The sequence below is a fragment of the Bemisia tabaci genome, chromosome 5, assembly GCF_918797505.1.
Source record: "Bemisia tabaci chromosome 5, PGI_BMITA_v3".
In the NCBI taxonomy this organism is placed as follows: Eukaryota; Metazoa; Arthropoda; class Insecta; order Hemiptera; family Aleyrodidae; genus Bemisia; species Bemisia tabaci.
The window spans coordinates 9,818,970-9,835,098 of NC_092797.1; the positions used below are offsets into that span (position 1 = coordinate 9,818,970).

Genomic DNA, 16,129 nt, shown 5'->3' on the forward strand with positions numbered 1-16,129 from the left:
CGTTGTAAAATGGTGCACTTACTCAGAATGCACTAAAATAACAGCATCTCTCCAAATGGGAGGCGGTTACTTAAGCGTCAAATCGGTTCGCCTTCAATGTATAGTGTATGCAATACGATCTCCCACGTGGTCGAATAGTGGTATCGACATAAAATGGCAAGTTCACTCGAGGCTCTTAAAAATATGATCTCTTACCAAACGGGCGGATTGAGGTAGTAACGGATGAACAAGAATCGATTGAAACAGATAAAAGTGAACCGATCGATATGGATTCGATCGAGAAATAATAGAAACACAGGTTCAAACAAACAAATCCAGTAGAAGTTGGTCCCTTGGAACAATGCCCGGTATATTCCAGCAAATTACTGAATTAATACAGTGCGCACGTATTGAACTTGTTATTTATGGCGAAGCATCTAGACCCGTGATTTCTGCAGTCACGGGCTTTTCGATATTTTTGACCATACACATTGGCAAGGAGAACATTGAAAGGAAACAATAAATTGTGGCTCAATTCATCTTTCCTAAAGCACTAAATAAATAGAAAATATTTTTCATGCAAATTTCAGAGGTCCTAGAAATTTTACTCTTTACTGGAGTATTTGAGGGGTTAGGAAGACAAGGTGCATATAAGTGCAGTTTTTGAAAAAATTGAGTTATTGATGGTTTAAAGTGAAACCAGTCTTCATACATATTTTGTGAAAAATTTGCTCCCAAATTCCGATTTTTAAGCATCAACAAATCAGTTTGAACTATCTTTCCGCCGCAAGGATCCATGTAATTTCGAAACTTCAAACGCACGTAATTCTCAGAATAGCAAATACTGCACTTATGTGCCTTGTCCTCCAAGCCCCTAATTTGACAAAATGCCGACTGTTTGCATGTGACGTACATGGTTTCAAAAACCTACGATTTTTCCATTTATACGTATCATGGTGTAGCATATTCGCGATTTCCGTGATCATGAAGGATGCCCAAAGGTTCTGTGCCCTATATAAAGCCGTCTGCAAGTGTGTAATTGTCGACAATACGACTGGGTCTATCAATGCGTGTCAAAACATCGAAAACAAATGTGTCACGGTCCGATACACTACCGATATCCATGACGAATGTGCCACTCTTGCCAACTTTCCTTGAGGATTCCAGATCAATACTGCCGTGCTAATGAAAAACGCCGTACAAGCCGTCACACATTGCCAAATTTCCTTTAATAAAGCACGGATTTCAGGAATATTTATCAACATTTTTCTTCAAATTTTTCAGAGAATTTCGCTCGTAATATGATCTAAATAATTCGAAAATTTCAAGGAAAAATATTAATAACTTTCCTAAAAAATAATCGTTTTAGCGGAGGACATATGGCAACTCTAGAATGTCCATACGGCGTTTTTCCTTAGGCACGGCAGAACAATAGGGTCTTTTAGCAAAACATGGCTATCAACATGAAAAGTTGCACCTATCATTCTTTGATGTACTAGACTCGCACATTAAAAAAAAAAAAAAAACTAAAAAAAAAACTAATTGGAAACTGACCTTGAGATAAGGCCAATGTCAGTGCTGTCTTCTTCCAGTTCTTAATGGGAACCAGAAATTGCGCATTTTCCGCCGTGAGCGATCTCATATTTTTGTTTCGTTATTATCGCTCCAAATAAGAGCTTGCAAGCAGTCAGGTGTCGTGCGGCCGTGCCAAGAAAAAGAACGAGTATATCGATGAGCAAAGTACGAAACGACGTATCTCCATTGCGGTGTTTCAAGATTTCTTGCCCTTTTTTATTTATTCAAAGATGAAAAAGCCATTTTTACAGGTTGAAATTCATATCGAATATTCCGCTACGTAATAAAGACGAAAAATCAATGGGTTTTTAAAAAATTACATTTCGTGAAAATCTATAATTATATACTGTACGTAGACAAATATGCGGATAGCATTTTGCAAAAAGGAACCACGAACATTCCAATGTCGCTAAGATTGTGCAATTTTTTTCACCTTGCAAATATAAACTGATCATTAAAATAAACTTTATCTTTACTTTCAATAAACTATAAATTCGAGACGAAAATTACCTTTGTAAATGTAATTTTGTGCATTATTTCAGTGATTTCATTGCAAAGAGTGTCAGCTGCACAATCCAAGCAACGTTGAAATGCTCTCGGTTCCTTTCTGTAAAATGCAATCCATATATCCCGATATATATGCAAATATACTGACTTATACATTTTCGCGCCTAGTTCTGACGGAATGATTAATGTTTGTACTCGTCCATTGAATCCCCAGACGACGATTTGGCACAATCCCTCATGATGAACATATTCAAGGCACGGCGCGCCAAAAAGAGCGAAAAACACGTGCAAGATGGAACCCGACGATAAAGCAGGAAATCCCCACCTCAAACTTTTTTCCAAAACCTCGTATCTCCGCAAGGAACCTCGCATCGAAACGCGGTTTCATGCCGGTACTCCGGTCCTCCAGGCGGGATTTTCACACCAGCGACCGCTGGGTCCGCGGCGACGCGCATACCAGCGCATAGCGGCTATCCGCGAAGAGTCTTGGAGCGTCCGTGACGGGCATTTCAACTCGCGGGATGGACGTCATGAATTCCTGTGCTTTGCAGGGCCGGACGGGTTCAGGGAAACCCACAGCTCTATTATTAATGGAGTCTTAGCGAGGCTCCGCCGGGGAAGATTGAAATAATAGCCACGCCGTGGAGTCTCGTTTGCTATCCGGTAACTTCCAATCTTTCGGAGAACAGTGCAATTGCGATTATTGCGGGTTGGAACTAGGTTCGCGCTGGTTGGGTGTGCTAGGCCGCGGAAACTAGCTTTGGAACGGCTTCCGGAAAAAAATCAGTTGGGTATGTTTGGATATCCTCAATTTCAAAAATTCCCGAAGGAGAGCGTGTTTTTCAAAGTTTACTAGGTCAGTTGTGCTGGTCTCAGAATCTTGTTTTGATGATTGATTCTTTTAGATTAGCTAAAAATAATAAAATCCGTCCGAACCGCAACTTTTTACGTTGAACATTAACCGAAATATCGTCCTTTGAACAGTCGGGGTTTTGACGTCATCCACCGCGCGCGGTAGTAAATACCATGCTATGCACCACCGTTGTGAATGACGTCAAAACCCCGACTAATATTGACCGTAGAAAGTTACTATTAGCATACCTAGATCTTATTATTTTCAGCTAATCTGCAAGAATCCAGAATCAAAATGCGATTCTGTTACCAGCGCAACAGGCCCATTGAATCCCATGAAGCAGAAAGGAACCAAACCAAATCAGCTATGCCAAATTTAACTGAGCGATATAATTTTGTACACAAAAACGGTTGTACGGATTCTCGTGCAAATTCCAGTGAATGTTTTGCATAGTACGAAGCAAATTCCGCAACAGTTATACAAAATAATCCGCACAAACGTTCACTTGTAAAAAATTAAATTGTCTAGTTAAATTTGGCAGTAGTTGATGTTGCTTGGTTCCTTGCTGCTTAGCGCGGTCCATTTGGAGCCTCCTGTGAATGAAGGGAATTTCAACGCCCAGCCCAGGTTTTCGCATATTTTGAAATCGCTACTCACGTTGATTTCTTTTAACAGTGAAAATCTTCTGACGCAAACACAACAACAAAGGAGGATATTGCGGCGCGGGTCGTAAACACTCACTTTACGTTCTGAAGGTGATGAGATCATTACGAGACGGAAACGAAACGGAAGCTACATCAAGATGCGAATTAACTTCTGAGCGAAGTTGAGAAGATAAAAATCTGGTCTATTTTGCCTGCACGACTTTTAGCTAGAGTGATTTAGTTGCGCGCTAGACCCAGAATCGCGGTCTACTGGTTGAGTCTTTAGGACTTTCAATTAATAAAATTTGTCAAAATGTCAAGTCTTTACAAGTTCAATGTTAGCCAAATATTGCGTTTGGAAAACACCGTGGATAACGTCATCCATCGCGAATGGTACTTTTTCCCATTCTCCTCCTCCCTTTACAACCCAGTTAAGCTGCCGCGATTTTACAGCCATCTCTAGGCTTTCAAATTTTCCAGGATTAGGTTCAAGTGAAATCTGTTTCGTCAATTTCGAGAAAATTTGTCATCAATATTGGGATTCGAACCTGGACTTACAGACATGAGAGTCAAACGCACTGACCAAGTGGCCAACCTTGCCGGCTTATTTTGGCTATCCCCCACTTTGAGACACAAATATAAAAGAAAAATTGTGTTAATATGGGAAGTAGATATAGGGAATACAAGGTAACTCAACCCCTTGATTTTTCCGGTTTTCCATTGTATTCTGTGCTAAATTAAACGTAAACTGTACAGAGACCGACACAGAATTTGAGTTGGTTTGTGTTTCACTCCTAATAATAACCGAAAGTAAATTAGGAAAAGAAATAATTTCAACAGTGTACCATTCACTCTCCAATGATATTTGTGCCTACTTACTCCAGAATGAAAATTACGTATAAAAATGGCATATCTCACAAAAAGTCTGTCAAACAGGTGCCGATCGCTCAGTCATGGCGATGTAAAGTAAAATAATGACGGAAAATAGTTCGATGCGTTTCATTTAGAGAACTCTGCTACATTCGTGTGTGGGTATCGAGGTTCGCAGAAGTATGATGAAATACGTGTGATAATTCTTCATCGGATAAACGTGATCTAATTGCAATCAAAGAAAACGGAGCAATTAAAACTACTGCAAGGTCTGCGTACCACAGCCCACAAGAATTCGCAAGAATCCCGCATAGACCACTTCGCTACCCCACCGAGAAGTCATCATGCGCGATTAACAATAGTTACAAGGTTTTACCCTACCCACAGGATATTTAGGGACATGAACAAGGAGAACCCGCCCGACCTCTGTCAAGCTGTCTGCCGTGTTACCTAAAATAGTAGTATAACAACATAATTTTCGAGATCGAGTTTTCTACCGAAGTCCACTAATGCCACCAATTGAATTTCGCCAAACCAGCAAAAATCGCAGTATTTGTAATGTGACTTCAGATTGCAATAAGGAACTAAAACCTCTGGGGTTCATGCATAAAAACACTTATCTGAATAGGGAAACTAATACGTGTTCCTAAACTGAGCCAGAAATTGTAGTTCCTTTTTGCATAATGCAGTCCAATATAGCGTCGCTCGGCTAGCCAAAAAAGCGTAACTGCACAGAGAGATGATCCCGGGAAAACATTGAGTTACATGGATGACAGGGTACATCGTAAAGTGCGGTTACGTCCTTATATCAGAAGCGGTAATCTAGGATTGCGCGAAAGGTCTAAGAGAATATAGAGGGATCGCTCGAATAGAACCTTAACATCTGCTACAGGAATGTGCGAAATGGGGTGTATGCAGAAACAGGAAACAGTTGAAAAAATAAACGAATTTTTATATTAACACTAGTTTAGGTTAGTTTGTGGACAAGTCATCGATGTCTTACTTTCTGATGATAAATGAAGTGAAAAGATTGAATAATGGTCGTGGGTATAAAGAACTTTCCCATGTTTTTTTCGGGAAAATTTTTAATCGGGAGAAACGAGGCAACATTGGAATGCTCTTACGGCTTCGAAAATCATGGGCCTTTTAAGTTCTATTATTCGACGCAGCGATTATTCTAACGCGAGTTCGAATCATCGCGACAAACACAGTGCGGCCGGCGCGGCGCGGCGTTGAACGTATATTAGCGCCTGCAAGACTCTGGGAATACTTCACGCATTGCGCCAAACAGTGCGGTCGGCATACAGCCCATATTAGCGCCTACAAGACTGCATGAATACTTCTCGCATTGCATCAAACGCAGTGCAGTCAGTCAGTTGGCGTGAAACGCATATTAGCGCCTACAGGACTGTAGGCATGCTGTAGGACTGCGTGTCGTCATTCTTAACTTCCTACTCCAGTCTTTACCATACTTACAGTGAAAATATGTATCCTCAGTGTAACGATTCAGAAACTCATGGATCTCAAATATGGTTGTTCTATGATTTTTTACGTGTAATTTTTTCAGTGGTTGATGGCCGCGGAGCGGCCACGGGCCCCTAGTTCACTGTTTAAATATCTATGAAAGCTCTTTTGGCCATTCGTGCTGCGAGGGCTATCCATCGAAGAGAGACATGCCCGTAAGAGAGGAGGGAATGAACAGTCTTCCGCGATGTAGTTATCTACCACAAACTACCAAGGTTGCCAGATTAATGCTTCCTCGTTGAATATTGAATATTTGCGGAAACATGTGAGTTTTCAGTACCAGAATAATTCACGCAATCCTTGCATCTGTAAGTGTGCAGAAATGGACAAAATTTTACGAATAGAAATTACAATTTCTGGCACATCCGTAAAACCACTTATGCTCATGGGGAAACTCATGGCACATACGTTGTTTCTAAGGCGAGCCAGAAATAGCAGTTCCGAATTGCAAAATGTAATCCAAATTGACATGACTCCTGACTTTATTAAATCATCGAGTTTTACGGATGATAGTGTTCATCGCGAAGTATTGTTACGTCTTTCTGCCAGGAGGATATCGATATAAGGGTTGCCAGAAACCAGTGAGTGCGCAGAAATGGACAGAATTTTGCAAATAGGAACTAAAATTCCTGGCTCGTCACTAAAATCACTTATGCTCACAGGGAAACTAATGGTATACGTTGTTTCTAAAGTTACCTGGAAATTACCGAGAAAAATCGAAGCATATACTTTGTTTGCAATAAGTGTTACGCGTATTAAAAGGTGATGGGTGTTTCATACGCTGTTACGTTGTTGCTGTTGTTTTTAAAATGTGCCCACAGTATTAGTTCCTAATTGTGAAATAAAATCCAGTTGCGCCCTTTTTTGTTGCCGTAACTACAAGAGAGGATTTGTTCTGTTGCAGGAAATCAGTCCGAGCAGCGGGTTCGGAAAAGGCGGGAACCTGGGAGTGACGACGGTTTCCGCGGAGTTGAGCGCCAAGCAGGGCTTCATCGTCGAAGCCATCATCACGTTCGTGCTCATCCTCGTCGTCCAGTCCGTCTGCGACGTCCGCCGCACCGACCTCAAGGGCTCCGTCGGCGTCGCCATCGGCTTCGCCATCACCTGCTGCCACCTAGCCGCGGTAAGTCCCACCTCTGACCGGGCCTGAATATGTCATCAAGAGTGCATATGACATCAAAACTGCATATGAGAACTTGTATGTGACAATAGCGGATGTGAGAAATTACCGTTTCGGAACACATTCAAAAACTGTTTTGGCATCGAGAAAATTTTGAGAAAATACTTGAGATGTTGTCTTCGAGATCTTTATATTATGCCAGTGCCAAACATATTAAATTTTGGTGTGAACAAAACAGTTTTTAAACGTGTTTCGAAAAGGTAATTTTTCACATCCACCATTGTTACGTATAAGGCCTCATAATATGACATCAAAACTGCATATGACATCGAAACTGAATATGACATCGAAACTGCATATGACGTCCAGTGGTGTGGCGTGAACTGCGATATATCTATTGTTATGCCATTTAAACCTATGGGAAAGGATCGATAAACAAGGTGTTCGCAGCGAACACCTTTATTACCGATTCTTTATCATAGGTTTAAATGGCATAACGATCGATACATCGCAATTCACGCCACGCCACTCTTGACATCGAAACTACATATTAGATGCTTCAAAATTTTTAAAATTCTCCAGGAGAAGCCCCATAGACCCCTCATTGCCCGCATACGTCCCTCCGTTTGAAGTGTCTAGATCCGCCTATGTACAATGATAAAAGGGGCGTAACAATTTCATGCGTTAAGATGCAACAGCGAATACAGTTTTCATTTCAATTTTACAGGGCGTAAATGAGTCTCTCCCATTCATGTCTAGATGAGAAAATGTTTAACCTACGTAGTTGAGAGCGGAGAAGGAGAATGTGAATTAATTCTTTCCTATACCTAGATCAATCCAAATCACAGATTCCTATTCCGCTATTTGATTTGACTCTTTCGTAGTTTGTGGACATAGGATGATTTTACAAAAAATCGTGGCATTTCGGTTGCGGCTCCATTGGTGAGAGCGGCGCCGTAGAGATAATCCAAATAGACGCTCAGTTTCAGCCGAGCCATTGTTTTTTCAGTTGATCAAACATAACCTAATTGCTGACGGAGCTTCATCCGTCGGAAGGTCAAGACCGTTTGCAAAAAGCAACTGTTTAATGTGAATTTTACAAATAGCTGGCAGATTTCCACCATCACCTTGAGCATAACTACTATTTGCAAAGATTTGCAAGTGGTTTTGATTGCATCTCGAAATTAGGTTAATATCCAGCCAATTGAGTTAACTGCCCGTTGGGAAAAAACCTAAAAATATTGACTATACCGTTTAAATCCACACAGAAGTTTCCGTGTGGATCAATAAATGAATTTTATTGCGGTCAATAATATTTTCAGGTTTGCTTTACAATATATGGATCGCCTTTAACAAAGAGGAACCAGCGCAATTACAGTGTTGTTAAAATGTTGATTCTTCATGATTATGTAGAAAATATCTCAGAGTAGGAAATATATTTTGTTCCTCACCGAAAAAGTTTTACTTTTAAAGAAAAATAACTGCGTAAAAGTTAATACTGTACATATATTGAGTATTTTTAAGGGAATAAGAAGTTGCACGATTTTGAAAACATTGTAATCGCGCTGGTTCCTTTTTGCTAAATGCGATCCTTACATTCAGCCTTTTCCCATAAATTTACGGCTATTGGTAAGAAATAATGTCTTGATGAGGTCATTTTTTTTAAAGTTTTGATTTTTGACCCGGGAAGTGATTTTAAAAGGGCGTAGGCTGCATTTAGTACAATGATAAACACGGAGTTCTGACCTTAAATGCTGGTATAATTTATTCTTATTTCAATTTATCAATCTGACAAAACGGACGAGAGTCGTGGTCAACAAAATTCAGCACACAGTAATGAAATTGTCAAGGTCCGCCATAATGTAACCAAACTTTGACTGCACCTCAATGGGATACCTTTGTTCCTTTTCACCGCCCGGCTCGCCGCCGAGGCGAAACATCGCCAGTAGCGAGGTGTGAAATCAACTATCGATGTTTTCCCATTTGAAGCTATGGCAAAGAATCGATTATTAAGGTATTCTTTGCGAGTACCCTAATAATCGATCCTTTTACGTAGGTTTAAATGACTGATATCGATTCATCGAAAAGTCCGCCACGCGACTGAACATCAAACAAACTCGACACTTGGTGAGTGATTGTGTAACCTATGGCCTCTGAGTTCAACTGACCCCCTGCCTGGAATCTTCTGTCCCTATGGCCAATCGCGGCTCAAGGGTAAAGCGCATCCATGAGGAGGAACAGTTCTTTTTAACCAGCGTCTGACTGACTCGATATCGACAGAATTCCCGACCGGAAGATGAAGATAATTTGGACGTATTTCTATCAAACGGAACTATGTGCATGAAGGCATGAGCCCTGATACCCATAAGAATACATGCACAACAGGGCTCACTTTATAATGCACATAGTTCCGTTTGATAGAAATACGTCCATTTAGATCTTTCGATTTAAATAGATTCATTGAAGTTGATAACAATGAGACGAAATGGACTTTATTTTGCAATTGAGAACTTCAATTTCTGACTCATTTATAAAAACACTTATCTGAATAGGGAGACCAATGACGCTTACGTTGTTTCTACAGTGAGCTAGAAATAGTGGTTCCTAATGTTGTAATGCAGTCCAATTGGTCTTCCGCGTCCTTGCCTTCCTGCAACTGAGAAAAGAGACCGACGAAAGAGTAGGAGAGAAGAATGAGATAAGAAAATAAGGAGGAGGAGAAAAAAATGTAGGGGAGAAGGAAGAAAATGAGATGAAGAAGAGAAGGAAGTAGAAAGAGGGGGGGAAAATAAATCACTTTCCTTTTTTCTTCTCATCCTTTGCCTCTCCTTCTTTTTCCTTATATTTTTTGTTTCTCTTCTTGTTCCTCCTTGTCTTCTTGTTCCGCCTATTTTTACAATCATAACTCATCTTTTTTCTCCTTCCTCCTCTTCTAATAACCTCTGTTCCCTCTGCTTCCTTTTTTTTTACCATAAACGTTGTCCATAAACTCTAAGCCAAACCCATTAATAGGTATCCACTTGGAGGAAAATCAGATACTAGGAATCTTTGGTTTATGCAAAAATTATTCGAGCATGCGCACTCCTCCCTTTTTTCTTTTTTCTCAAGGAAAACAAATTTTAACGCTAACAAGGAATAAATAACACTTCAGGATACGGAAAATAAAAATGCCTTCATTTTTTTGGATATGCAGCAAAGATAGCCACATAGCACGAATGGTTGCATTCCGGTGTCGTAGTCAGCAAACGCGTTTCATCCGCTGCGTTGGATAGAATTTTACCGAATAGACGTTCTACTTTTTCCGCATGTAAATGAAACACTTTCCTTTTTTCCTTTTCCTTTTCTCCTTTGCCGGATGAAAAGATCATAGGGAGGAAATGTTTAAGAGTGACCGCTGCAATCATAATGTACTATTTGAAAACGAAAATACAGGAACTTTCAACAGATACACCAAGGCTCTTGCATGGAGAGTGCGCGGTCTTTCTTTTGCATCAGGAACTTTTCTCCAGATCACAATAAAAAATCTAAACGTTCATTTGGAGAGTTTTTGACATTTTTCTCCTGTATCAAATTCTGTTATCTCAAACCAAAACCTGTTATCTTTTGTTTTCATCTCTCTAAGGTTACAACTGAAATGGTATAAGCCTCAGGAATGAGGGACTTGGAGGACAAGGCGCATAAGTGCAGTTTTTGCTACATCGAGAAATAGGTGTTTTGAATTTCGAAATTACATGGATCCTGATGGCTGAAAAAAGTTTAAACTGACTTTTTGATGCTTAAAAATTGAAATTTGGAATCTTTTACAGATTATGGAATGAAACTAGTTTTACTTGAAATTGGTAATATCTTTTTTTTTTTTTTTTTTTAAAAAAAACTGCACTTATGCGCCTTGTCCTCTAAGCCCCTCAAATATACTATAAAGGATTGCACGTCGTCAGCTTGTGAAAAATTTATACGTGATTTATCATTAGAGGTGTCAATTCAGTTTTCGGTTTTGTCGAGTACCCTCTTGACCCGAATCCCTCTTGAAAACGTCTCTTCATATTGACGTCCTCTCCCAAATCTGAGATGACGGAGCGAAGACTCGGCACTTGTAAAGACGCTCGCTACTTAATCTGGTCTCATGTTTATGTTTATCGTACGTTGCAGATAAAATACACCGGCGCCAGTATGAACCCTGCTCGATCCTTCGGCCCGGCCCTTGTCAGTGGAATTTGGGATAACCATTGGGTAAGTAGTCTTATCAATGAATTAAAGTAAAGAAAATAATTCAAAGTTGGCGCGGGGGGTATTGAATAGATACTCTCTACAAAAGGGCAGCTAGTTTTAGTTTCCCGGCCAATGAACTTAATTTAAAAAGTGGTTCTCTCGTATGCTTTTCAACCTTTAGCGAGCTCCTGGCGCCTTTTTTAATGAGGGTGCAGCTTTATGTTGTTTTGTGACATTGGAACACTAGACTAGGTGCGTTTAGCAATATGATACATGTTTTCTAGTCAATATTTCACATAAAACACGATTTGTGCAACGAAAGTTAGGAACTCCTAACTAACCTTAATCGAGAGGTATATGAATTCAAACAAAAATAAAACCGAAAAAAAAAAACCAACTATTTCCTCAGAGAGATGCTTTCATGTACATGTCCATACAGTCAGTTTCATTTTATAGCAAACGCCGCACAGTGGTTCGAGTCGATAGGAGAGGTCGGACAAAAATTGGAAACTTTAAACGCTTATAACTCAATTTATACAAAACTTTGAGGTTCTAAAAGTGGTCCCATAGGTTTACTCGTAAAATTTTCTTCTAAAAGCACTCCTCAAAATTTAAAATGTTACGAAATGAACATCAAAATTTTGCAGTTGAAGCCAAAAATTTAATGTCCGACTTGTATAATTGACTCGATCCACTGTGCGCCGTAAGACTCACACTCACAGGAGTCACAGGTCAGTCTGACACAGTGCAATATGATGTCGTCGTTTGATCGCGGCCAATAAAACTCCTTCAAAAAGTAGTCACGCAACATACGTTTCTTGCCAGCAGCAAAAGCACAAAAATAGCATGTTTCAGTCAGGCTTGATATAGCTATGCTTGCTGGCGAAATTTCAATCTAATTTGATACAGTTTTTCCATCAGGCTGTACTCCGCTTATTTTACGTTGATTAATTTCAATATAAGTTAATCCCCTGCTCCAAAAGTTATTTTTTTAAAACATTGTAAAAAACTCGATACTCTTGTACACGGAGAGAAAAACCTCGTGCGTGGGATCCGAAGTTTAGGTCATATGGATCTCTAAAGTTCTCGGATTGAGCATCCGAACACTTAAGGCCCAGCTGCTTAGGTTTGGATCACACATCTGAAACTTCAGGTCTTACATCTGAGGTACTTCCGATGTGAGAACCGAAGTTTTTTGGATGTGAGAACCGAAGTTTTTTGGATGTAAAAACCGAAGTACTTCAGATGTAAGACCTGAAGTTTCAGATGTGTGATCCAAACCTCAGCAGCTGGACCTTAAGTTTAGGTCATATGGATCTCTGAAGTGTTCGGATTGAGCATCCGAACACTTCAGAGATCCATATATATGACCTAAACTTTGGGTCCCACATACGAAGTTTTTTTCTTCTCGTAACGATAATTACAAAGTATCAGTGAAGGTACCATTGAACTTGATTTTAGTGGAGTTTTGGAATGCATTCAATTTTGTTCATTATGTTTTCAGCAGTAAATTTTAAAAATGTTTAAAAAAAAAATCACTTTTCACAAATGTTTCTTCTCGACATGTTGCAGTGGAGTTGATTTATTCACATTACGTATCTATCATATTTGTGAAAAAAAGGAATAAGACGTTATAAAATTATTTAAAAATTTAAAGGCTTAGGAGGACAAGACACACAAGTGGGTTATAGGACATTTCGTCAACGATTCTTTGTCCGCGCACCTGTTTTTTCCAGTAATTTACGTCCACCTGTTTTTTCGGTACGGGAGTTTTGGTCCACATGCCAGTTGAGACCCAAAGTTAATTGGCCCACAAGTAAATACAAACGACAATTGCTCACGATGTTCTTGGATGAAAATGTATCATGTCTTGGAAGAATGAGGGTTTGCTTGTTTTTTTGTTTTGTCTGTTTGGTCCAACGGAAAATAATATATAGTTGAGAGTTTTGTTGAAATGGGGGAGCTTCAATTCCATGAGACAAAATTCACTAAAACTCTCTACACCTCTTTGGTGTAACAGGACTTAATTATCTTTCAAGAAATTCCCACCTTGTTATACCTGAACCGGATAAACCTCTATATTTGCCTCCGCTAAAGGCTCATAGATTTTTCCAGTGTACGATAAGTATCTTGATTTATTTTATGAGGAAAGATCTGTACTTTTAAAGGATGCCTGTCATTCTTAATACATTCAATTTCGTATAATACTGTGCAACACCTCTGTTGTGAAATAGTTGCTTCAGGCGCCGCCGCACGGCGCGGCGAGCGGGCGGCGAGCGCAAAACGTGCATTGGCGCCTACTAACCTAAGTGGATACTTCAAGCATTGTGCAATGCGCGAAGTATCCACTTAGGTTTGTAGGCGCCAGTGTGCCTCTCGCGCTGGCAGCACGCCGCGCCGCTCTGCTAGGCTTTAATATTTATACTCGCATAGTCAGTGTCTTTAAACTCATGATTTTGAAATGTTTGCACACTCTGCATTGAGTATTCTCATTTAAATTGATGGGGGAAAAATATGTATCAATTTATCAAAGGAGAATAATAATGTAATTTTTGTTTTTTAAATATTGTTGGTTCCGTGTCAAATTGAATGAGTTCCAAAGCACTTTAATTTTTTCTGTTACATTTTTTGCTTCATTTTGCTGCAGCGTGGTGTGCGCGCAGCCAAACGCTCAAAATTTGATGTTTTGACCCTAAAAGATCGATGTACAAATGGGTTAAAACTAAAGATTGCGGGCTTCTTGGTTTTTTCTCTCTTATATTCATTTTCGCAGTTTTTGTCGGCACAACTGCGCTCATTGAGATGAATGTAGCTTGGAAAAGGTTTTACAAATATTTGTCACGTTTTAAAAATATAAATGTTTTCAAAATGAAGTAATAATTTCGTAAAGAAAAAATAAAAAAAAAATAAAAAAGTACCTATACATATATAAGGTATATTGTACATTCAATATTTTAAGGATAGAAATAAAACCAAATATTCACCAATGACGATTTAAAAAGATGATTCAAAAGGAGAAAGTAATGACATTTCATTTAGAAAATGAGCAACCATAACAACACCTCCTTCTCTCTCAATTTTTCATTTCCATATTGTCAATATAATTTTACATACCGACTAAAATAAAACGTTTGGACCAAGTCACTGTGGCTTATTTTACGTGTGGGCGTAAACTACTGGACAAAAAAGGTGCGCGGACAAAAAATCGTTGACAAAATGTCCTGAAACCCACATGTGCAGTTTTGAGAGAAAATGGAGTAATTAATTATTTTAAGTAAAACAGACTAGTCTTAATACATATTCTGTGAAACATTCGCTCCCAAATGCCCCTTAACATCTGCTCAGTATCAAACCCTCAGTTGAAACTTTCTCTCATGTCAAAGGTCCAAACACGTATTTCTCGGAACAGCAAAAACTGCACTTACGCGCCTTGTCCTCCAAGCCCCTTAATTGACTGTCACCATGATTAAAATCAATCGATTTTATTGATCTATGTTTTATTTTTCCAGGTTTATTGGGCTGGCCCCATTCTTGGAGGAGTTGTGGCAGGTTTAATTTACACCGGTGTTTTTCGTGTAACCAAGGGCTCAGAGGAAGACTCCTATGACTTCCAATCAAGTTGATCACCTGACCTTCCCCAATGATTTGTTCTTACTCTCAGCTTTCTCTACCTAGGTTACAGTTTAGGTAGTTGTAAAAATGATTCACATCAGGATTTTTACATTTCATGCTTTCTCGTGTTGTGAAATTTTCCTCAAACCCCATCAGGTCGATTCTTTAAAAAAACAATTGACTTTATTTTGCAATGAAATTGAGCATTGTTTAAATTCTGGTCCACAGTGAACCGGTAAGTGATTATCTAAGTCAAGTTTCTGAGTTTCGAGAGAATTTTCAAGATTTTTAAAATACACATAGAAGAATTTGATTAATTTATTTCGAATTCCGATGTATTAATTATTTTTTAAAAGACGGCATATTATAATTTGCGCTCATTAGCCTTGTGTAAAAATGAAACTCAGTCTTAAATATATTGGATCACTGTGCATGAATGCTAATTTTTGATGCTATAAAATCAAATTTTCCAAATACGTCAGTAGCGAGCTTCTGATTTAATATAAGAATTGAAAGTTCCCAGTTTCACTCAAACCCCGTTCAAACTCTCATGCAAACCCCGAATATCTATCTTTATATTTCCTTTCAGTATTTTCTCCAATCAGGACATGGACATGACCTAGATACCAACTGTCATCAGGATGAATCTTTTCAGCAATATGCTGTTGTATTATGCGCACTATTATTTATTTATAGCTGATGATACCTGTTCTTTCTAGTATCTCGTTCTTTAATGATAATTTAAAGTGTATATTATTTTTAAGCATTGTTTAATTTATACGTTATGTTTTGTGATTATTATGTATGTGTTTATCACCAAATTTAGATGTAATAAGTTATTGTTGTTAAGCTAAAATACATGTTCATTTTTTGTACTTTCACAACGAGAGTCTTCAATTTAAAATTCAACACTGATTAATAGTTGCGACCACTTGTATCACCGGTATGGGCTGATCGATAAACCATGGTATGAACTAGAATGGTAAAAACCAACAGTCGCTTTTTTCTAATTTTTTTTTTTTTTTGTCTGATAAGAAGTTCAGACATTACTGGGCTCAAACAATGGAAAATTGGATATTTGGCATCCTTCAAGTGTTCATTATCAAAACTGGAACCCAAGACAGGTTCAACCAACGGGCTAATGTTAATCTAAATAAACAAGAATCAGGAGTTTGTATCACTACATACATTTTTGCCTCCAAGTAGAAAATTGAAAAAATTATCATAACACTCTTT

The 16,129-nt window shown here is 38.9% G+C and overlaps 1 protein-coding gene across 4 annotated transcripts in view; it reads left to right on the forward strand.

Moving 5' to 3' along the window:
* The window catches only part of LOC109034550 (aquaporin AQPcic), an 83,982-nt gene extending 68,205 nt beyond the window's left edge, over positions 1-15,777 (forward strand). For all 4 annotated transcript variants that reach the window (XM_019047765.2, XM_019047766.2, XM_019047768.2 and 1 more), the window contains 3 exons: positions 6,857-7,075; positions 11,222-11,302; positions 14,791-15,777. In XM_019047765.2, coding sequence (XP_018903310.2) covers positions 6,857-7,075; positions 11,222-11,302; positions 14,791-14,904 — 414 coding nt within the window. In that variant the 3' untranslated portion in view covers positions 14,905-15,777. The remainder of the gene's footprint in view (positions 1-6,856; positions 7,076-11,221; positions 11,303-14,790) is intronic.
* The last annotated feature ends 352 nt before the right edge of the window (positions 15,778-16,129 follow it).